This window comes from Ictalurus furcatus, chromosome 29 (assembly GCF_023375685.1).
Source record: "Ictalurus furcatus strain D&B chromosome 29, Billie_1.0, whole genome shotgun sequence".
Taxonomy (NCBI): Eukaryota; Metazoa; Chordata; class Actinopteri; order Siluriformes; family Ictaluridae; genus Ictalurus; species Ictalurus furcatus.
Window position 1 is genome coordinate 9,124,169 of NC_071283.1, and position 24,764 is coordinate 9,148,932.

Consider the following 24,764-nt stretch of genomic DNA (forward strand, 5'->3'; position numbering starts at 1 on the left):
CCTTGGGACTCCTGCCAGTTTGAAACTTTCCCCACTACTAACATGCCTTGATCCATCTCATCAGTTAATTATTAAGGTTTTAATGAGTTGAACCTGGTGTGTTAAGGGTAGTGAGAACTTCAAACTATGCAAGGCAGGAATTAAGAATTAAGGACTGGAATTAAGAATTTCTTGCATACACATTTAAGAAATGTCATGCTGAGATTTTAGGAAAAATCATCTTTATAAACATTAAAACCCAGCAAACCAACTGTTAATATAAAAGTGTACAGCATTAATCAGGCAGAAGAAAGTTAGACAAGTGAAAAAAAATGACAAAACCAAGATAAATTAGAATTACAGGAAAATAGATAGAAAGAGAGACAATTTCAGACAAGCAGGCAAGCAGACTGGGAGATAAACTCTGAGTGCTTAAGACCCAGGTAGTCAACTTATAGACAACACTCACAAACTCCTACAGAACACAGCTGAGCATTTCAGGCATTGAACAGTCATCTTATCACACCCCTTCAGGCAACAGACTGGCTTGTTAATATAGGTGATGGTCTTACATCCTTTACATCCACCACACCAATTTGTGGAGAGGAAAGGTCAATGCCAAAGGTGTTTTCCCAGTATGGCACCAACTGAATGAAACAAACACAGGAAAAATCTGAAGAGCTTTATGCATCCATGAGACTTAATTTAACATTCAGTATAATTCAATATGCAGGCTATGTCTAGGATATGTCAGATAACAGTAATATTGAAGAATATGTATGAAGCTCGCACTTAAACTTCAGAAGATTGTAATCCAGTTTAGGGTCAGTGTCAAGGATAAGGGCTCAGGGGTTCAGGGTCAGTATTAGTTTTATGGAGACTCTCACCAGGGGGAAGTCATCTGGGTCGATCCAGATGATGCTCAGATCAGGGTTTTCAGTGTTATCACATGCTACCTCCTTCAGAATCTCCAGGAATTCAAAACCATCTAATTAGAAGTTAAAAGTTAATCATAACACAATAAAAAAAATATTAAAAGATATGCGCTCGCCCAAATTTGACAGTTCATACAAGTTTATTAATATTATATTATTCTAACAATCTATTTAAAATTTTTCCAGATGCTGTCTGTCCTAACATGTGAAAATTGTTCTTTTCAAGTGGTAATTAAGGATATTTATTTACTTATTTCCTTTTTTTAATTTACATCCACAAAATAGTGTGTATGATTTAACTAACAAGATCTATGACACATTGTATCTTTTAATATGAGCAGATACTCAGATCATACATTTAACTGGTGCCTGTGAAAATATCATTATGCACACACAACAGAACATACACGTCTCACCCCCTTCAGTTTTAATTTCACTTTACTCTTCCAGGAGTCTCTTAGAACTCTAAACTTACCAAAGCTAGTAGCACAAGCAAAGTCAGTAAGGACAAGTAGCACAAGAAAAAAAAAAACATCATTTACAAGTTGGTTCTACATATAATTGTAGCTACTTATAATAGAGTGATGTTATGGGATGTGCTCTTCTAGCTACCCTTCTTATTGATTTAGTATCTACTATATGTACACTGTCTACACTGTATGCTTCTTACTCTACCTTCTCTAAAAAGCAGCCATTCAAACTAGCACTTCTTATACACTGTAAGAAGTCTTAACTGTCCTTAGATCTTATCCACTTTTATGCATTCAGCTTACCAGGGTCAGATTCCTCAGCAAAGGCTACAATGTGTTGCCCATTAATGTCATCCTCCTGATGAGAAATAAGTAAGCAAACAAACAAACAAATAAATATATAAATGTCCAGTATTTACCATAATCTGAATACTTCATATTAACCAGATGTCTTGGCCATTATCATCAATCTAAAAGATATGAGTCATAATAATATGTGTTCATTTTTCTGGCTATGAAAGCTTACCCAGGTCTCATACATGCTGTGGGGTTCCAGTTTTCTTAGAGTTGGTCTGGAGAAAAGAGAAGCAACACAGATTTCCACTTGCAGTAAGTTTAAATACTAAATTTAAAAGCAAATTAATGGTCTTACAAGACCAAGCACTTCTTCATATCCTCTTCAACTGAATAAGGCATATTAAAGCAGGGTAAACATTAATCTGTACAGTCACATTGCTTGAACACTGCTCCTGGAAAAGTCCATAAAACTTCATGAATCCCACAAAATAAGTAATCAGGTCTATTCCTGTAATAATAATAATGTTATATAGTCCTGTAAGCTTATAAGCTTACGTTCCCATATTAAAATATGCCTTTTATGATGTCTTACCTTTCATGCTCTTCAATGTAGTCAATCAGCTCTTCCTCAGTGTAAGGTTTGCCGGGGATTGTGGTAGGCTCTTTCATGAAGGGCTCAAAAAAATCCACCTCATTCAGTTCCAATTTTAGTTTTTGGGCAATCTACACAGATGCAGTAGTCAGGACAGTGAGGAAGCACTCAGAATTCAGATAGAGGTACAGTACAGGCTTCGTGGAACCTGAATATTTCCATACTTTTTGTAACCTGGCATGCTAACTCTGGCTTTGTTGACACTGTGGTCCATCCACATTACAGGATGTATGTTAATGATGAGATTTTCTGCAACTGGAAACCTTTTTTCAGTGTATTTCTTTGATGTAACTATTAATTTCATTCATATTAATATTTGTTTTCTTTACCAATGACACAAAAATCAAAGAATTCAGGATTTGTGTTGTGTGAGGCTGGGACTGAATATTTTTGCACAGTGGTTGAATTATTGAAAATGATCAAAAACACTGTCATTATTTTAATTCAAAAACTTAAACAGAAAATTAAGTGCATGATAAAGTAGCTTATATCGCATTCAGACGTTATGATTGAATTGCCTCAATTTAGTTACTCTGAATATGACTAACTTCCTTAATGCAACTTTTGGCCTTAAATGACTCTTTGCAAAAAAAAAAAAAAAAAAAAAAAAAAAAATTGTTTTAATATATTGAAGAATGCATCTTGTATTGTAAAATACTGAATGTTACAGAGCTTATATGTGAATATGATGGAAAGAGGCACTTTACAGGCTATTGCTGTACACTATTTGTCAGCCTCTCTACTGCCTCCCAGTGGAAAGGGACCATAATAGGACCATCCATGTGTTATTTAGGCGGTGTACTATTCTCAGCACACTGGTAGTAGCATCTGCAATGGTATTGTACTGGTATCAGAAGGAACAGCATTGATGCTGTGTAGTTTTACTGACCACTTGATTGCACATGAATTACTCAACCTAATGCAAAATCTTTACATTTGTATTATATTCTTAACTGAAACAGGTCAAGATTCCCATAAACTGTAAATAAATCAAGAATGATACCTCAAAACCACAACTGTAATCAATGTAAATGTGAAGAACCACAATTAAAGAGAAGATTTTGGGTGAGATAAACTTCTATTACTTGTCTTCTACATACATTCGCTCCAGAATTTCACGTATCAACATACAGTTGGTCTTCGTTATGGTACCGCATACAGTTTTGGGTGTTTCATTTTTAATTTTATGTAAGGTTCAAGTGCAGTTAATTATTCGTCATGCTATATGTGCAAATAGATGGCTGATTGAAGCCGTGGGCTGCGTCCCAACCCGCATACTTACCTACTATATAGTAGCCGTAATACATGTATTTCACCTACTATATAGTAGGAAAGTATTCTGTTTTAGACACAGACATACTTTCTTGTTTGCCGTCAAACGGTTGAGCAATGCTGTGTGTGATCGTGTCCTGTCACAAAATGTGGTGAAAACTCCCACACAATGTTAATAGTGTGATTAAGGTGTGTACATGTCTGTAATGCACTTACATGTCTGTAATGCATGATAATGCAACTAAAATAGGAATACTCCACATGTCTTAATTCGATTTGTGTTTATTTCAGGTATGAATTTAGTTGGATTAAGGTCATCAATAATCGCTGTTTACATGCTAGTTTCTTAATCAGAATATTGTCTTAATCGGGTTAATATTGGATTTTTGTTGTCCATGTAAACGTACTGACTGGTAGTCCATGATATGTGTTAATCACCCTCAAGTCCTAGTTTCTGTCATGACTGGGGTATTTAAAATACCTCAGCAGTGACCTAAATATTTAAAAGCCTCATCAGCACTACTGAACTTAATGCCACACACACACACACACACACACACACACACACACACACACACACTTTAAAATTGAACTAAACTAACTTTAAAAGTTAGTTAAAGAGTTAAACAACATGCCAGTACACAATCACCATAACTGCTCTGCTGAAATTGATCCAACTTCAAAACAATATCTGGTCAATAGTGTTCCTCTTGTGGTACATTAGTACTGATATAGTAGGTAGTGGATAATGTTGTATTTATTGCAGTATTGTAGATATTATTTATGGACTGTCCTTTTTTCCACAATATATGATTTGGAATTAATTTGTCATGGTTGAGTATTAACTAAAATATTTTGCAAATGTAAAAAAGACAAAAACATCAATACACAAATGTTTCGATTTTTGCTTACTTTTGAATCGAAAGTGGCAAAGAACTTGATGAAGGGATGGAACTCTTCAGCGGCATCATCATATTCAATAAAGTCTGAAATATGGAGAACAATTGGGATATAGGGACCACTACATATAGTATCAAACACTGGCTACATGGATTGTGTAATCAGTAACAGACACAAGACTGAACAAAACAGACCTGACTAAGTACACAGCACAGGAAATACAGCCACTGGGCAATACTTACGCCGGGAATTCTCATTCTTAAAGTATCCCACCAATTTGATATCCTCATCAAGGTTAAAAAAGCCTCTTAGCTCTCCTTCATTGTCAATGATCTCCACAGGATCCTCAATAACCTGAGAGAGAGAACAATCTATCAGTAATCAGTAAAGGTTTTGAAAAAAAATACTTCAACTTGACTTATTCATGGTCTCATCACATGGTGGGACAATTGGCTTGTAGTGGGTATTAAAGCATGATAATGTTTTTGAAACTACTACTTGGAAGTGAAAGCAGTTTAGGAAGAAGTGCATTCTCGGTTGAAATGTACTAATATTTAGCAGCAAGGGTATTATTTATATGGTTTATTCTTTGAATTATGTCATAATTCAAAGAGTAATATCTGCTTAATACAGTAACTAAATAGCTACTAGCCAGAATCCTAAATAGCTATTTCTAAAAAATATATAGCATAATAAAGTAATTTTTTTTTAAGTAATTTGACTGATCTAAAGAGTTCTGTAAGGCCTTCAGAAAATGTCTAGGACTGGCTGTCCCAGCAAATTCAGCCAAAAAGCAGACTGTCTGATTCAAAAAGAAGTCTCCAAGATCCCCAAAATTTCATCAAAGGATCTGCTAGTGAGTCTTGCACCTGTTGGTATCAAAGTACATGTGTCTACAATCAGAAATACATTGCACAAATTTGACCTGCATGGGAGGCGTGCCAGGAAAAAGGCTTTGCTGTCTAAAAAGAACATTAGGGCAAGACTACAGTTTGCCACTGAGCATATACGCAAAGTCCAGGCCTTTTGGAATAATGTGCTCTGGAGAAACGAATCAAAGATATAGTTGTTTGGCCACAGTAACAGCAGACACCAAAGACAGCTTTTCAGGAGGAGCACATCATATCAATTGTGAAGCACAGTAGTGGAAATGTTATGGTTTGGGGTTGCTTCGCTGCCTCAGGGATTGGACAGTTTGCATTCATTGATTCAACTATGAATGCTGCATCATATCAAAGACTGCTTGAGGCCATCTGTCCAAAAGTTGAAGTTGAACTGAAAGTGGACCTTTCAACAGGATAATGATCCTAATCACACTAGCAAATCCACCAAGGCATGGCTCAAAATAAAGAAATGGAGGCTTATGGAATGGCCTAGTCAAAGCCGAGATTTAAATCCCATTGAAATGCTGCAGATTATTGCTTTGGCCATATAATATAGGAATTATGGTAGAAACTAATATCAGCATGACTCACATCATAGAGGAATTCCACCAATGTTTCTGCAGCCATCTCTCCATCATACTCAATGATCTCGTCATCAGCAAAGATATAAATGCTGTCGACTTCATCGAAACCTGTCCAAAATTAGGGGTATACTTAGTAGCAGAATTATGATTTACACAAAAATAATACTAAAAGCATGGTGTACACCTTTCATGATATTTCAGTCTGCATTACTGTGATGTTCACCAATTCAAGCAATCATTGACAAAGTTTCAAATTTAAAATTGCACCCTGAATAATTGTTTTAAATACACTTAATCCAGGACTGAGTTGTAAACTGTTGTTTTTTTTTGTTGTTGTTTTGTTTTTTTTTTGTTTTTTGTTTTTTTTTTTGGCGGGGGGGGGGGGGGGGGTAGGGTAAAAAAATTGTATTTTTTTTACAATGAAAAAAAATAATGTTTTCAATGAAAATTGTGAAATATAATGCACCCAATCTTATGCCAATTCATAAACGGTCCTTAAGAAAACCATTCTCTGGCACCTGCAACAAAAAAAAATTCTTAGCTGGTACACACATCACAGCATGATTTTATAGAGTGAGAGCCAGTTGTAGAGGGAGAGAACAAAAGTCAGTTCAGGATACAGTTTTTTAAAAGTATAAAATTATCAAATATCCTAAAATCTAACCCAAACCATGCTTCCAAAGCTGTTACAATTGTGTGTTACAGTGGCCCAGTCAAAGCTCAGACTTCAAGCTGATTGAGAATCTAATGTGATTAGCTGACCTCACATGTTTCTGACAAAGCTTTCACTATCCCCGGTTGGTATATGTCATGTGAAAGGGGAAAGCTGGGTGATTTCTTATAAAATATGTAAGGCATTATGTATTTGTACTACTTGAATATCTGTGATTAGACACAATGACACATTTGTGAAATAAAGGGTATATTAAGACAGACATATTTTAGATATTGTTAAAAGCATTCTTTGAATGTATTGACCTTACAAACATTGGGCCTAATTTATCAACAAATGTATTAGTAAATTGTCAATAGACAATTTACACATTTCCTGAGTATGTGTAAATTTATGCATTCAAAGATGAAATAATGTAACATTTGTCTGATTTGCTTCAAATGATATAATTTCCGTGGATTATTGCACTTTTACTGTATATACAGATTACATTCTCAAGTATAAATAGCTTAGTATTTCAATTACACACCCAAATGTAATTAATATTTTGTGAAACCCAGTTGTATATATTAATTGCATTATTTAAAGAAAAAGAAAAATGTTAAAAAATAAAAGCAAGCAAGCCAAGAAAAATTCATATGTTAAGTCAAATAAAACGAGTAATTAAATTAAGAGGAAATGCTGTATAAAAGCAGGGTGGTCTGTAATGGCTCAGCATATAAATTAGTTCCATTTGCCACAACATCTTCTTTTAATGCTGTGCAACACTTCATTAGAACCAGCAGTAGGTGACTAACAGGTGAAAGATCTGGTATGTCTCCAGCTGCAGTATGCCGTATATTCCCTAGTGTGCTACATGCCAACATCAGGCTTCCTATGCCTTCCTGCTTTTCCAGCATCAGGGAGGACACATTAGTGTGTGAGAGAAGGCTAGAAGTAAATTTTGAGTTCAGTTTGGCTTACACTAACATTTACACACAACTTTACTAAAAGATAAATGATAAATGAGACCCATTGCTGGAATAGAATGAATCAAAATGTTGATTCTTTTCTAAAATAAATAAATAAATAAATAAATAAATAGATAGATAAATGCAACCCCAACTCTGAAAAAGTTGGGACAACATGGAAAATGCTAATAAAAACAAAGAGGAGTGATTTGTAAATGTACTTTGACTAGTATTTAAACAAAAAAACGTATAAACACAAGGTCTTTGATGTTTGACCTAATGAACTGCACAGTTTTTTGAAGATAAACTTTTACTTTGAAATTGATGCATGTAACACATTCCAAAAAAGTTGGGAGTTGGGCAATGTAGGACTAATAGCGATGTGAAAGTTGAAATACGAAGGTGATGTGAAACAGGTGAGGCAATCGTCTAATCATAGTATATAAGGCCTCCAAAAAAGGCCTAGTCCTTCAAGAGCAAGGATGGGTCGAGGCTTGCCAATCTGCCAACAGCTGCGTCAACGAATAATCCAACACGTCCAACAAGGAATTTTGTCAAATCTCGGTGCGTAAAGGGGCAAGGCCGAAAACCACTTCTGAATGTGCGTGATTTCCGATCCCTCAGATGTCACGGTCTTAAAAACCTTCATGAGTCTGTAATATATATTCTGACATGGGCTCGGGAATACATTGGTAAACCTTTGTCAGTCAACATCATTCACCGCTGCATCCACAGACGCAAGTTAAGGCTTTACTATGCAAAGCAGAAGCCATACATCAACATTGTCCAGAAGCGCCGCCGATTTCTCTGGACTCGGTCTCATCTGGGATGGACAGCAGCACAGTGGAATCATGTTTTGTGGTCCGAGGAGTCGATATTTCAAATATTTTTCAAGCTGTTGTCAGCGTCAGGTCTAAAAGCCAGCGTCTGTCATGGTATGGGGGTGTGTCAGTTCCCATGGCATGGGTAACTTGCACATCTGTGAGGGTACCATTAATGTAGAAAGATATGTACACATTTTGGAGCAACAAATGCTGCCATGCACAGCAGGACAACGTCAAACCACATTCTGCCCGGATTACAAGCGCATGGTTGCATAAGCAGAGAGTGCGGGTGCTAGCATGGCCTGTCTGCAGTCCTGACCTTTAGAATGTGTGGCACATTATGAAGCACAAAATAAGGCAATGAAGGCCCCATACAGTTGCGCAGCTGAAAAATGCATAATGGATGAATGGGGAAAATTCCGCTTGATAACTTAACCAACTGGTGTCTTCAGCGCCCAAAAGCTTAATAAGTGTTATTAAAAGAAAAGGTGATGTTACACAGTGGTAAACAATCGACTGTCCCAGCTTTTTTGTAGTGTGTTACAGTCATCAGATTTGAAATGAGAGTATATTTTCAAAAATAAATTAAATTCACAAAGCAAAACATCAAATAATGTGTTAATAAGGTGTTTTCAATATAGTACAGGGTGAATTGAATTTTCAAATGACTTTTTTTTTTTTTTTGCATTTTCCATACTGTTCATACAATTGGGGTTGTGTGTGTGTGTGTGTATATATATATATATATATATATATATATATATATATATATATATATATATATATATATATATAATGCAGCAAGGAAATATTGAATACATCCCACCAGATATTGACTGTGTCGTGTTGTAAATGCTAAGTAGATCATCATATATCTCCTCACTCAACAGTGTAGTGATAATCATGGTCCTTTGAGGAATTTCAACATGTGGCTGTATAATTAGTCCATAATAGAGAACAAGCTTGTCTTTTGAGGGTTATGTTATTTGAATGGCAAGACTGAATGTGCTGCTTGTCCTGCCCTGGAGACATGCACTACTGACAAGTAGGATAAGGATAAGTATATAATGACATTTGGAAAAATGCAATAAGGTACTTGCCATTTACTTTTGCCTCACACGGGGCAGCACACAGTCAAATGCAATATAGCTGAGTGGATTACATTTTACATTATGTTCTACAGCAGCAGTTCTCAAACCAGTCCTCAGGGCCCCAAAGACTTTCCATATTATTGTTCTATGTCTGTGTTGTGTGAGTTGAAATAGAGCAAACATGTAGACTCTCTGGCAGGCCCTAAGGTATAATAATGGTTGTATTTACATGTATTACAGATTTGTCATAATATTTTAATGCATGCATGATATATTAGGATTTTTAACTGTTTTGGCTTATAAACGAGACAACCTACTCAAATAGTTAAAACATTGCTGTCCTGCTCCTGGTTGAACAGTAGACATGCTGTGTTCAGTCACTTTGCCACTAGAGGGTAGTATACTGCTTTAAACTGAACTTAGTGACTCTGTATGTACTAAATGATAGTACAGCCCTATTTATACAGTGGCTTGCATAAGTATTCAATCCTCTTGAACATTTTATACTGTTACCCTGGAACTGAAATTGACTAACTTGTGATCATATGTCATAGTTTGACACAAAATGCACTTCACAAGTTTGTGTAAAACCTGATGATCCGCGTTAGATCAAATCCATTGGCATGTCACCTGAACACTTGCTGAAGGGGATAAGACTTGAGGAAAATCTGACTTTTTGTACAAAGGAGTTGGCATGATCAATATCGCAAATTTGCTTACATTTAAATAATGACCTAGAAATAGTGCCGAATCTTGAATATTGAAAATTCAGTTTCCTTTCCTTGTTTTCCTTGTCTAAAATTTTCAGTAAAAACAATCCCAGATTTTTTAACCACACTGTATAATGCCAAATAACAGTTCTTGGTTGTAACACTACAAAGAAGTGGAAAAGTTCAAGGCGATGAATACTTATGCAAGGCACTGTCATACAGCACTGTATATCAGCACTTTAATTTTAGGAAATGTTCAAGAGTGATTCCTTTAATATTGTTGTTATATTTTTATATCCACCCTGAGAGGAAAGGGTAATAGTAACTGAGTACTTCAATGGATAATGGTATAATTGTGTTGGGATTTAGTGGATCTTGCTGGAGCACATTACCCAATTTCTTGGCAACAGCAACATTCTTCTTCGCATCTACCAGCCCGAATCCAATATCCTCATCATTGAAGTCATCAAGCACCTGGGCGGCAAGCTGCACAAAAATAGACAGTCAATGTAGCATTGGCACATGGGCAGATACACACAGAGACACACACACACACACACAGACACCCACCCACACACACACACACACACACACACACTAACAACTAATATGCGGAACCTGGTTTACAGAAGAGACATCTTGTTACAGAACTAATCAATAAATGTTTATATGCATTTCTGTTTCTCCTAAATTATTTCACTAGAGAAATTTTAATGCTTGGTTTTCCATCCCAAAGGCAAACAGCATTTTTCACATGTTGCCTATGCACACAGCCCAATCATACCATTTTGTGATGACCACACATGCCCTATGGTCACTATAAAGACAACAGCACACCCAGCACCACCTATATGTAATAACATGCTGTCTTACTAAAAACCAGAGTGACACTATGTTATAATAAACTCAACAACTAGACCAAGACAGTGGGTTTTCGATTATTACTCGATGTAGGAGGCAAACTCTGGTTGCCTTTACTGTAAAATTAGAGCCATTGATGGACAGTTGCTCTGACCAATGCCAGAGCCTCTTGGGCAGGGCTGACTGTTCACATGGTTGAGGGGTGAGACTTGTTTGAAAGGCGTTGAAGGCTGGAGACATGGAGACAGGTGGACAAGGGATAATGTGTGGCTTGTAGAAAGTACACACGTATAGGCATGTATGTAAATACACAAAAATGTATCATCTGGACTGAACATGCTGCATGGCAATGGATTTACTCCCAACCCTCTTCTTTGCCTCAACAACTTTTGTCTTGTTTTTCTCATATTACAGAAGCTCTTGATAATTTAAGACCCATTTTATCTTGTTTTTGAACACAACTCAGTCCCCTGAAGATGAATCCCAATGTTTAATGTATACGGAATTTAATTGAGCTTTTGCCTGTGTGATGCGGTCATCTACTCACTTCAGCCAATGAAACCACAGCATCACAAGGACTCCCAGCTTTAATTCATCTTATAAAAACAAATCTGATCTTGTCTCAATTTTTGCTTCAAATTTGCAACATATTTTAATGACTCAGTTCAAATAAGTTATGAAGGTTAAAGTTAGGGTTAGGAGTAGGGTTAGTGGTCGATTTGTATGTAATCCTACAAATTGTTCTTGCTCATTAGAATTCTTGGACATTTCATAAGAGGCCAACAATTTAAGATTTTAAGTAAGGATTGAAACATGATGGGACACCCTGTTATAGAAAAATAATCAGTGATGGGGTGTATGGGGTCACGCTATTATTTACCAATAACAGCATGGCCCAAAGGGTTTTATTCCTCTTATACCACTGCAATTTGCCAATACTTACAAATTTCTGTTCATTAAAGAATAATGAATAAGAAAAAGTCATGAATTTAATTTTCAGTTGGTAGTTGGACTTAAAGTTGTGGAATGCTATAACACCCTCTCTTTTATATTCTCTTAAGTTAATAAGACAAACAAACACATCTGGTCATGGTACAGAGAAAGCACATAGTCTTAACACTTTCAAGTGTCTGAAAATGTAATAGCTTCACTTCTGACTGTTACAATGCACTGACACTGGAGAGTGCATCCAAAAATGCTAGATAACCCTCACAATATCAACAAACACGGTTTTAATCCATTTATGTGGAGCATCTGACACAATTCGCTGTATAAGTTTTTACTATTAAACGGATAGCTTATTACAGTTAGCACATTAAATATAATCCTGTGAATTGCCTTGCAGCCAGAATTACTGTCTGAGTCGTGCTGTTAAAGAGCAGTTTCTTACCAATCAGAATTGAGAATTCTACAGCACTCTGGTATAATATTTAACTGTTATCAGTACATCCATCTCAAACTAGTGGGACAATAGAAGTTGAACTGCATACAGTGGTGCTTGAAAGATTGTGAACCCGTTAGAAGTTTCTGTATGCATAAATATGACCTAACTGAAATGAACTTTAGATTTTCACACATCATAAAAGTAGATAAAGAGAACCCAATTAAACAAATGAGACAAAAATATTATGCTTGGTCATTTGCTTATTGAGGAAAATGATCCAATATTACATATGTGTGAGTGGCAAAAGTATGTGATCCTTTGCTTTCAGTATTTGGTATGACCCCCTTGTGCATCAATACGTTTCTGGTAATTATTGATCAGTCCTGCACATTGGCTTGGAGGAATTTTAGCCCATTCTTCAGTACAGAACAGCTTCAACTGTCCTTCCACAACATTTCTATTGGATTAAGGACAGGGCATTGACTTGGCCATTCCAAAACTTTAACTGTATTCTTTTTTAACCATTCTTTGGTAGAATGACTTGTGTACTTAGGGTTATTGTCTTGCTACATGACCCACTTTCTCTTGAGATTCAGTTCATGGACAGATGTCCTGACATTTTCCTTTTGCATTTGTTGGTATAATTCAGAATTCATTGTTCCATCAATGAAGGATAGCATCATTGTAGATGCAGCAAAACAGGCCCAAACTATGATGCTGCCACCATCAAGTTTCACAGACATGATAAGGTTCTTAGGAGAAATGCAGTATTTTCCTTTCTCCAAACATAATGCTTCTCATTTAAACCAAAAAAAAATATTTTAGTCTCATCTATTCATAAAACATTTTTTCAACAGCCTTCTGGCTTGGCCACGTGATCTTTAGCAAACTGCAGAACGACAGCAATTTATTTTTGGAGAGAAGAGGTTTTCTCCTTGGAACCCTGCCATGCACACCATTATTGTTCAGTGTTCTCCCCATGGTGGACTCAGACATTAACATTAGTTACCATGGGTTCCTTTGTGACCTCGATGACCATTACACATCTTGCTCTTGGAATAATCTTTGTTAGTCGACCACTCCTGGGGAGGCTAACAATGGTCTTGAATTTTCTCCTTTTTTTTTTTTACACAATGTGTCTGACTGTGTATTGGTAGGGCCAATCAAAAGTTACAAAAGATGGTTTTGTAACCTTTTCCAGCCTGATGATTAACAACTCTTTTTCAAAGGTCCTCAGAAATCTCCTTTGCTCATGCCATATACTTCCACAAACATGTTTTGTGAAGATCAGACTCTGATAGATCCCTGATCTTTAAATAAAACAGGACCCTCACTCACACCAGATTGCCATCCCATTGATTGAAAACACAAGACTCTAATTTCACTTTCAAATTAACTGCTAATCCTAGAGGTTCACATACACATACTTATGTAATACTGAATCATTTTCATTGAATAAATGACCAAGTATAATATTTATCTCAATTGTTTAATTGGGGTCTCTGTCTAATTTGAGGACTTCTGTGAAAATCTGATAATGTTTTAAGTCATATTTATGCAGATCCATAGAAAATTCTAATGGGTTCACAAACCAAGCACCACTGTAAATAAATGGATGGATGGACTGATGGAGGGGGAGTTGGATGGATTTACTGGTTAACAGTGACATATTTTGGCTTCTTTTTTATTATGTTCCAGAAGCCAAATTAAAAAAATCTACAATAGCATCGCTCTCTGTTTCCTTCCATATTTCACAACTATATAATGCATCAGAAAATACCTGAACAGATGAAAGTAGTCCAAATAAAGCATTCCTAGACAGAAAGGAAGGATGCCATTCAGATTTTTTTTTTTTTTTCCAGATCAGGCTTTAGTAATTGGCCAGACGTTAAGGAAATTCATTTAAAAATCATAGAAATTTGGAAAAAGGAAAAAGAGAACAGTATGCCTGGACATACCTGGTAGGTGAGGGCAGCGGGGCTTGTTAGCAACTGCAGAGAGAAGTTATGGGACTCTTTAGAGTAGGACAAGCAACAAAACAGTCATTTAACTCCAAAGAACAGACAGGTGCAGTCAGCATAACACAGACTTATTCAATTCAGGACACTGCAGCTCAAGGTAACCAAGTGAACTGGACAGCGAACATGGCCCACAATGCAGCCACGAACAAGCAGGATTGTTGAAGCAAAAATGCACACTGCCGTTACTCAATTTGACAATATTCCTCCACAAATTCCTTAACATAAAACACAATATTGTGTGGGGCAGCCCACGTCTGTGAGCCTTTGCATACTATTTAGTTACAAAATAAATAAATATGGCCAGATATTCAGTGAATAATAATCATTCCACATAAAATGTTTTCCAAAGCGTGACACAGCACACGTGTCAATGGAACCGTTAACAAGAATAGTACATGCAGTACATTTATGGCAAATTGTAGCAACAGCAGCAATGTGAGTTCATTTCTCCTAAACTCTTCCAATGAAATGTGTCCTTAAATTGAATATTTGTGCAACAACAATCTAGGAAATGAAATTTCACAAACGGAAATTATGAACACATTTATTGCTGTAAAATCTCATGCTCCGGTATTTCTTCTCCATACATTTAAAGAATGTAGCTGAATACTCCATACCTAGAGCCAGCCTAACTCCAATGAAATTTGCTAATAATAACAATCAATATTGGTATCACATGTCTCAATATTTTGCTTGTGTTTTCTCATTTAAGTACGTCTTGGGCTCTGTTTATTTTATTTTTGTGGGGGCCTGCCACTTGGTTGGCCGTGTCAGCACACTCAGGTGCAAGCATAATGTTGTTGGTCATGACATTGGCCTCAGACAGGAACAGGGTTTGGGAAGCTGTCTTTTCAACTTCAGACTGGAACTGGGCATAGGAGGTCACTTCATAGTTGACCTCTTCGACCTCGGACAGGACCATGGCTTGGGAGGCCGCCTCATCAGCCTCAGACCATGGCTTGGGAGGCTGTCCAACAGGAAAGTGGCTTGAGAGGTCATCTCATTGACCTCTAGCAGGAACATGACTTGGGAGGCTGCCTCTTCAGCCTTTGACTGGAACTTGACGTGGGAGGTCACCTCGTTGACCTCCTGCTGGAGCTCTGCAGGTGAGGCCACCTAGTGGGTCTCAAGCTGGATCTTGGCTCTTGCTCTCTTGTAGAGCCGTTTATGGGTGTGCCAGCTGCCTTTGAAACATTCCTGGGAGCAGGAATATTATTTGTCTATCCCAAGTTTACTGCACGTTGGACACTGTAGGGTGGCTTCTATACGGCAGACCTCGGTCTTGCATGCCTCTGTCATGCCTACTGCTGCCCTGTCAGCCTGGAGATGCTGGAGGTGAGTGGTGGAGGCCACCCTGTCGATCCACTCATAAAATGTGTGGAACGGCAGATCGGGCTTGCTTGTCACGCTGACTTCCCTCAAAAGTTCATCCATGTTGCAGTTCTGTCCTGGATTCCCAAACTCCTTTAGAAATAGTTCCACAAACTGAGTTATATTGGTGAGGGCACTGGACCCTGTACTGGCCAGATGCTCCACCCATTGGTAGGCCAGGCCATAAAGCTGGGACACAATGAATCCGGGCCACTGCCTTTTGTCCAGCTTGAGGTTCTCCAGGCTTGAAAAGTACATTTGGCAGTGGAACAAGAACTGCCTCGGGTAGTCGCACAATCCATAATTAGGATCCGAAGGTCTATGTCAGTCTACCGGGGAAACTGGACTGACAGGAATGGTGGCCAGACATCCCTATGTACACTGGCATGACGATCTCCATGCTCTCCTGCTGCTTCCATTTTGAGGCAAAGTATTCTGTCCCGTAATGGAGGCTGAGACAGACGCAACTGCATGTAAGGCAGTTTAATGAGAAGACAAATCCACAGGGTTGGGCAGAAATCAGTAACCATAGACAGGCAAGGGCCAAATGATCATGCAAACAATCCAAACTAGGCAAGGCAGAGAATCACAGTCAAGGGAATAACAAAATCAAAAATCCAGAGCAACGACACAAGGTAAAGGCTTGGTCAACAACAGAGACAAGTCAATTGAGCATGATACTTCACAGTGGCTGTGTGTGTGAGAGTCTCTTAAGTAGTATGGTGTGATTTGTCCTCAGGAGAAGTTGACATGTCTGTGAGTTCCATTTGGAATTGTAGTTGGCCATGTTTGTAGTTTGTAATGCATTCTGGGATATGGAGTTACTGGTTTGCCGTGACAAAGACAACACGGTGGATGTGATTGGGATATGGTTATTATCAAAGTGATGGGCTGGGGCAGTATGGGGGGAAGTGGGTAATATTTGAAATATCAGTTGAGTTAATTAATATGTATAACACCGACTTTGGATTCTGTGAGTGTTGTATGCATCTATGTTTAGTTTATTTACATGTGTTTGTGAGCATCCTGTTTAAGATGTGTGGTGTGGCTCTGATTATGTGGTTGGTCTGTAGAAGCTGTATTGTTGGCTATTGCAAGGTGATTCCCTGGTGTATGTAGGTGATCAGTGGTGTCCAAATAGAGTTACATTTTAAAGTTTTATTTTTGATTGAGTCAGAGAGCTTTTCCATTGTTATGTAGTCGATTAGTAGATTTTTCTCAATGTGTGAGATTAATATTGTTCTTTGAGTTCCAATTTGTTAGTATGGTTTTCTTGGTAATGGTTAGCACTGTATGGAGGTCTATTGTGTTTTCCTTTGTAACGCTGATGTTTGAAACATGGGTGGCATTTGATAGCTGTACTGACGAAGTGTAAGTCTGAGATACTGATTTTATTACATAGTGCCTGTTCTGTATCTAACCAATTGTCATTTATCTGACTGGGCTTTATCCATTTGATTATATATTGGAGTTGGTTAATGAGGTAATATTGTTGGAAGTTCAGGGCATCCCTGTTATTGGGTCTTTGTAAATTGGTTATTTTGATTCTTGGAAGTAAAATTTGAGGTTGGAGGTTGAACAGGATCACTGAAAATAAGTAATTAATTTTGGGTTGTATTGTCATTTTTATGGATGCTGTTCTGCCAGTGAGAGAGAGGGGGACGTTTATCCAGCATTGGGTATCATTATTTATGGTGTTCAATAAAGGGTTAAAATTATGTTTATGCAAGTCTGACAGCTTTGTGGAGATTTTGACACCAAGATATAGTAAGTTATATAGTTATATGCTTATAGGGATAGGTAGAGATTGTACTGTGGTTTTGGGGAGTTTCATGTTGAGAGGGAGCATAGATTATTTAGTTCCAGTTGATTAGTTTCAGTTGATTGAGTAATTTGAAAGTTTGGAATAATTTCCGATTGTATGAATAGTTTCTTGTCTTGATTCTATAGGGCTTTTTTTTAAGAAGAATACAATATTTAATATAACAAGATTTTTTTTTAGCCTAGCCTAGTAAGTTTAAATCTTATAATTTTATTGTGGCAGTATGGTGTTTATCAAAAAAATATTTAGTTGTGCTGCCCATTTTATCTCTGTATCAATGTTATTGTGGAGAGGTGTGAATTGTTTGCCCAACAGGGGGCTCACGCCCCTCCCACTGCCCATCGCCCTGCTCACCAGCAGCTAAACACAGAGTCCAATAAGTCATTTCCACCAGCGGATTGGAACGCCAGTGTAGTGTGAGAAAGGTTTAGGAAAGTGTCTGGCATTGATTTCTCACTGTGACTTTAGTAGACATTTTAGTGCTTTAAGCACGATAGATGCATGGTTTATTGGAAACAAGAATATTACCTTCACTCATCACTTCTTTAATACCCTTTTTTCAAACCATTGACTATATCTTGCTCCAAATGTTTGTACCTGAAATGATTACAGCTCTGGTCACAGGGTGTCTGAGGCTAAGACTAATGTTAAAATAACACTGTAATGGAGTTGAGCTTCACTGTCCTTTTGCCATGGAAAGTTTCTATGTGGACACATACCGTATTACATTTTTAAAAATATAGGCTGTCCATAGCTTTTTTGCACAGCACTGTATTTTCATTAGATATCGCTGCATTTTAAATAATTCCAGTTCATACTGAATATGAAAATTCACAACTGTACAACTATACAGCCCTATAAATCATAATTTAAGGGCTGTAGTGTATCTGAAAGATGTTTTTATTTATACTGCTCAGACTTGGATTCATTTTTACATTTTCGTGACTGTGCAGTCCAAATTATGTAATTTATGTATTTAATTGTTAGGCCTTTGTATGGTTTCATATTACCACATTAATAAGTTAAATTTGGTTATAAAAAAATAAAACTGTGTTAATGTTCTAATCAGTTTTGAACATACCAAGTTGTTTTTGGTTTGAAGTTAGATTTGGTTGGTTATGGCAGTAGAAAAAGGTGATGACAGATGAAATGACTCAGACATGAGCAACAGCCACCAGCATGCATTCAGCAAGCAACAGAGAAACACAGACCATCTGTTTTAGACACTGCCCACAAAGCATGAAAAAAGCACGTGTCTGTCTAAAAGTTTAATAAGGGTGGTAAATCTTCTGTTCACCGTCTCCCAGAAAAAAAGGAAATTAAATGAATGTCAAAAAGGAAATGAATTTAGCTCTGCCTGTGGATGAATGTGAGAGGATGAATCACTCATGACCCTTGCTTGATCTTGCTATAAAAAGGCCTTTTGGCAGGTACAAATATTAATATTAACATCATTTTAAATGATAATGTTCCACTGAATGGGTTAGTAGAGGGGGAAAATAAAAACCCTACAGGTCTGCAATAAAGGACATTTATTAAATGCTTGAAAGCATCCAAAAGGTCAGTGCTGTTTCTGATCTCAGTGTTTTGAAGGGGGCAGTTTTTTTTTTCAATGCTTTTCATGTTGCGAATTCACAATGCATGTGAATGCCATTGTCATTGTGAGGTGTATGATTTAATTACATTTGGCATATTTTAAACTTACATTTATGCACTAAGGTAGTCTTTAATGTTATAGTGTCCTGTCAGTGTTTTAAAAAAGCTGTAAGAGTTTATAAGAAACTAGCAGCACTTATGACCGACTTAACTACATAAAAGTGCACCTGTTTGCATGTGTGTTTGCACTTAGGTTAGTGCTTATATTTCTTCATATCACAACTAATATGTGTATTAAAGTGAATAGGGAAGGTTTAGCATCTGCTTATGCAGCCCATTCTCCACATTCAGTTTGGAATAGAGGTATGATTAAAACATGAGCAAAAAAAGATCCACCATCCTTGACACTGCTTTGAGTTACACATGTTTTTTTTTATTTGTAAGACTGTGATTAATTTGTATAGCACTCAGGTACTAGCAGGTCATGTTTAGTCATGGCTCTCCCTGTTCTTCCTACAACTAATGTGTGCATGTTTCTGGTCTGTTGATGGAAGCATTGTCTTGTAGCATTTGTATCGCTGTGTCAGGGAATTTGGAGTGCAAGTGGTTTATTTACAAATTAAATGCAAACAAAAACAATAAGAAATAAGAAACTAGGAGTTTAAACATGAGCTATGGATATGAAATATAAACTATGAAAATTAGGCAAGCAACATACAGACAGCAGGTAACAAGACAAACTCTAGGCAAAGGAGCATATAAAAACTAGGGTTAGAATGCAGTGTTCATTAGATGCAATCAGAAACAGGTGCGTGTGTGAGATCAGTGGGGTCAGGTGCTAATGGGTAGTGTAGTCTAGTGCTGATTAAAGCACTAACATGACACAAACCTCCCCATAATTGTGGCTTCCAAACTGCATCCTACAGCCACAGGGGGGTCTTGGGCCACCAGGTAAAAGGTTGTGATGGAGGATCACTGGCCAAGGAAGTCAAAAATGAGTGATACCCATAGCAGAGCATGCTGGAAGAATGGTGTCCTCTGCTGAGTATTGAGGCTGAGCCAAGTCTTCAGCGGAGCAACGGGCACACAAAATCCATGATGGGGCCAGAGGGAGAGCAAAGTCCATGGTGGAGACAGAGGGGGAGTGGCATCCATGGCAAAGCTGGGGGGGGGGGTGATGCCCCCAAACTCCAGGCAAATGAATATACAAAATACAGGGTTTACATACAGTGCTCAATAGGTGCAATCGGGAACATGTGTGTGTGTGTGTGATCTGTGGTGTCATGTGATGTGCAGGGGCTGATGGGTAGTGTAGTCTGGTGCCAATTAAGGCACTAACATTAACACTATCAGATCCCTCCCCCAGTGTGTGGCTCCCAAACTGCAACCTATAGTTACAGGGGGGTCCTGGGCCACCAGAGAAAGTGTCCATCCACTGATGGAGGCTCACTGGCCAAGGAAGTCCAAAATGAGTGATAGCCCTAGCAGAGCATGCTGGAAGAATGGTCTCCTCCACTGAGTATTGAGGCTGAGCCATCCATGTCATCCATGGCAAAGCTAGAGTGGAGGAGCAATGCCCTCTACAAACCCAGAGTGGCAAGCTCCATATTTTTTGTGGATAAACCTGTGTTGTGTTTGCATATTGTTTGATATCCATGAGAGCATAGTAGCTCAGGGGTCACAGAATACAGATACAGAGAATAACCAATGCAGTTAGGCTCATCACAGTTGCCCCCTGGGAAATGATAAACTAGAATAAACAAGCTGGTCATTTCCTAGAGAATAATTAAATGCTACTCTTCCTAGGATTTCAATATTAAACATGCTGGAGTAAGTACTAGGTGATAAATTCATTGATCATCAAAATGATCATTGCGATTTCCAACCATTCTAGACTCAGATACAGTGGGGCAATTTTATAGCTGCAGAGCAAGTGAACAAGCTACAAAACCTCCATCCATCCATTGCACTCCTGCATGAACATTGTAGAAGGTTCCATAACTAATTCCAGAGATAGTGGAAGGTGCCACCCACTATTCATCCTCATTCATTCCCCAACATATCAAATCATCCTCGGTTTACCCTAGTTGCAATAGCACAATCCCACTATAGATTGTGAGCACAAAGCCATTGTTTCTTGGTCCACATCCTACAGAGGAAGATGCCTACGCATACCAGTCAGCATTCCATGTTCCTCCATTCTGTTGAGAGCCCATATTCCTCCTATGAAATTTTTGTATTACACGTCTCAGTGAAGTGTTTAGGATAACTGAGCCACTGAAGTCCTGCCATACCAGTCTGGGGATTACAGAATTGCATTTTTAGTGGGTACTATTCAACCCAGAAATATACATTCTACCATAAGAAAAGCCAAAGAGATGGAAATAAGGTTTCATACATACAAGTACATTTCCAGCATCAGCAGGGATTTTATTCAGGAAGATGAAGCAGGGTGGCCTTTGTCAACAGTCAAATAAATATATCCCCTTCCGTTAGTCCCCTTGGCCATTAAACAACTCTGAACCTCGACCTGTGAAGTGCTCGGAGGGGGTGATGAGTAGATGTGTTTGTCCAACTGCAATAGGCACTATGAATACTTGGTGATGTTATATGGTTTGGATAATGCTCCCTCCATATCTCAGGCAATCTTAAATGATGTTCTCTGTGACTTGTGACAAACAGGCAATAGTTAACCTAGATGAACTAGATAGATATCCTAATACACTCTGCTTCCTTTCAGAACATAGTCAGCATGTTTGTAAGGTGGTGAGAGGATTGATGGAGAACCAATTATATGTTAAAGCTGGAAATTAACATTTATTCCTTAGATATGCTATCAACGCTTGAGGGGCTCAGATGGACAATCAGAAAGTGGCTGAAATCTCGGACCATTAAAGAGCTCCAGAGGTTTCTGGGCTTGTTTATATATATATATATATATATATATATATATATATATATATATATATATATATATATATATATATATATATATATATAATTTATCTATTTATTTATTTATTTATTTATTTATTTATTTACCATGCTTTCATTAGGAATTTCTGCATGACCACAGCTCCTCTGACATCTTCACCAAAGCTAAACTAACTTATTGGCACTCATTTCTTTCCTAAAACATCCAGAACTTCCAGAATTCAGTGCCTATCATCATTGTGGTTGATGCATCTGAACTAGGAGTCAGTGTTGTTCTCAGTGGCAGAGCTACTGTAAGGAGAGGCAATGACCAAATTATCAATCAGAATAGATTGTGGTGAATCAGAATAGATAGGTCATTGTTTTCATTATTGTTCCTTTACACTTGATGAACTTACACACAGAAGAAAAAAAAAATACTTGTGGAATATGAAATAGCTGGACACTCTAATATGTCAGTGTTACATTATTTGGTTGCACTACAATCCTCTTATGCATATATTATATACATATAGTATATATTTATATTTATGGACTGGATGGGTGTTTAAACTTTTGCACAATTCATAATTACTATTACATCATAGACATTCACTTTTATTTAAGTTCATGAAATATTAAGTAACTGTGCATAATATATGGAGAAAAATAACATTTTTTGTAGCGGTTGTGTTTACTTCTTTTCACTTAATCAATAAAATATGTAATTAGCCACGGGTGCCAGGGGTGATTTTGATCTATGTTTTAGATCATTGTCCTGCTGGAAGATCCAACCATGGCCCATTTTAAGCTTTCTTTTAGAGGCAGTCAGGTTTTCATTTAATATCTGTTGATATTTCATAGAGTCCATGATGTCATGTATTCTAACAAAATGTCCAGGTCTTCTGGCAGAAAAACAGCCACAAAGCATTAAAAAGCCACCGCCATATTTAACCAGGGGCATGTGGTACTTTTCCATATGGCTACCTCTCTGTGTGCTCCAAAACCACCTCTGGTGTTTATTGCCAAAAAGCTCTATTTTAGTTTACACACCTATATTAGCAAAGATATATATATATATATATATATATATATATATATATATATATATATATATATATATATATATAATTATTTATTTATTTATTTTTTTTGAACAAACGATCAAATGATAAACAATATAGACAATTTTTTCACAGCCTTCTTTGCTCATATTTACCAAGGGTGCCAATATTATTGGAGGGCACTGTATGTCCCAGTACTTGCATACTCATTTGCTACACACTCAAAAGTGTGTACTTTTTCTTCACAAAAAGAGTACACACTTTTCGTGCATAGTATAAGTAGGTGAATTTGGACGCAACAATTGTCACTGATTGTCATCAGGAGCTGGGGACATTTCTGAGGAGTCACTGCCACAGCCACCAAGTCAAATGGGTTCCTGGCATAGGATGAATATGCCCAGAATTCACTGTGTCACTCATCTCCTTGTCAAATCCCATTTCAGTCTGTTATGTGTTACCAACCATCATTGTTACCATGGAATCTGACCCAGTCAGAGACTCCTGCTGTGGATGAGTGGTTCCAACAAGCAGAATGAGAGAGAGCTCACACTCAGTTCCAATATACTTTTGACATTCTGTCATTAAAGTGTTCCAAATTATATCCAATTGCTGCTGCCTCTTCAAGACAACTTAAGCTATGTTCGGTCTCCACCATCTCTGTTACTGCCCTTACCAAGGTTTTTAGGTGAAAAATCAGTATTCAAAATTAAGGATTTAAAATTAAAGTCATATTGCTTGATGCATCCCAAAAGTAACTGTGTGTTTCTATAAAACTAAAAACAAATTAGTTAATGAAACATCTTCCAATCTCAAGTTTCTTCCAACAGGGGAATGTGAGTCAGCCTGACTGCAGTGATGCTTCCCATGATGCTGAATAAGCTTGTTTTTACATATGGCTATGAGAAGAAATTAATATGTTCTTTATATGTTATTAACAGCTTCATACATCTGGAACACCATCATTATCAGCAACAATTTCCTTTACAACGGCACGGTGTAATTACATTTTAACAGCAGAAAGCCCTGTTCCTTAAACACAAAAACATGATTGTGTATATTTACATATTTACACCACAAGAAAAAAAAAATACTTTAAAGGTTAATCACACTGGTTTCATAACAGTCAGAGTAATCAAAAAGTATGTGATTATAATGTTAATTAAAACTATGTAAAAATGATGTCCAGTGGTGTATGGCATGGCCTTCAATTTATGATTTGGATACATAGTTTAGTATGCAGTATATTACAGAGTCAGTAATATTCCAGTTATAATAATATTAATATTAATATTTGGATTTCAAGAAACAAGTCCTAAACATGACCGCAGTTAACATGCAGCACTGTGGACACTCAGGCTTGTGACAGTAGGACATCATGTCCTTGAAAGCATGACATACTTGAGTCCCCTGCTGCTATGCAGCATGTCATAAATGGTGGGAGAGACTGGAGGACTGGAGAAGCCTGAATAATGATGCTTGGCTATGCACTCATTTACAGTCATGTAAAAAAA

At 37.3% G+C, this 24,764-nt stretch overlaps 1 protein-coding gene across 3 annotated transcripts in view; it reads right to left on the minus strand.

The window, feature by feature from the left end:
• The window catches only part of LOC128604255 (calsequestrin-1-like), a 47,505-nt gene that overhangs the window by 1,455 nt on the left and 21,286 nt on the right, over window positions 1-24,764 (minus strand). The window contains exons 1-11 of one of the 3 annotated variants that reach the window (XM_053619250.1): window positions 20,166-20,210; window positions 14,425-14,457; window positions 10,614-10,707; window positions 5,981-6,081; window positions 4,748-4,859; window positions 4,518-4,591; window positions 2,274-2,404; window positions 1,911-1,956; window positions 1,688-1,742; window positions 867-967; window positions 552-626 (exon numbers count right to left, since the gene is read on the minus strand). In XM_053619250.1, the coding sequence (XP_053475225.1) occupies window positions 552-626; window positions 867-967; window positions 1,688-1,742; window positions 1,911-1,956; window positions 2,274-2,404; window positions 4,518-4,591; window positions 4,748-4,859; window positions 5,981-6,081; window positions 10,614-10,707; window positions 14,425-14,457; window positions 20,166-20,195 (852 nt within the window). In that variant the 5' untranslated portion in view covers window positions 20,196-20,210. Of the gene's footprint in view, window positions 1-551; window positions 627-866; window positions 968-1,687; window positions 1,743-1,910; window positions 1,957-2,273; window positions 2,405-4,517; window positions 4,592-4,747; window positions 4,860-5,980; window positions 6,082-10,613; window positions 10,708-14,424; window positions 14,458-20,165; window positions 20,211-24,764 lie in introns of those variants that run through there. The other 2 variants (XM_053619248.1, XM_053619249.1) reach the window with 2 other exon arrangements.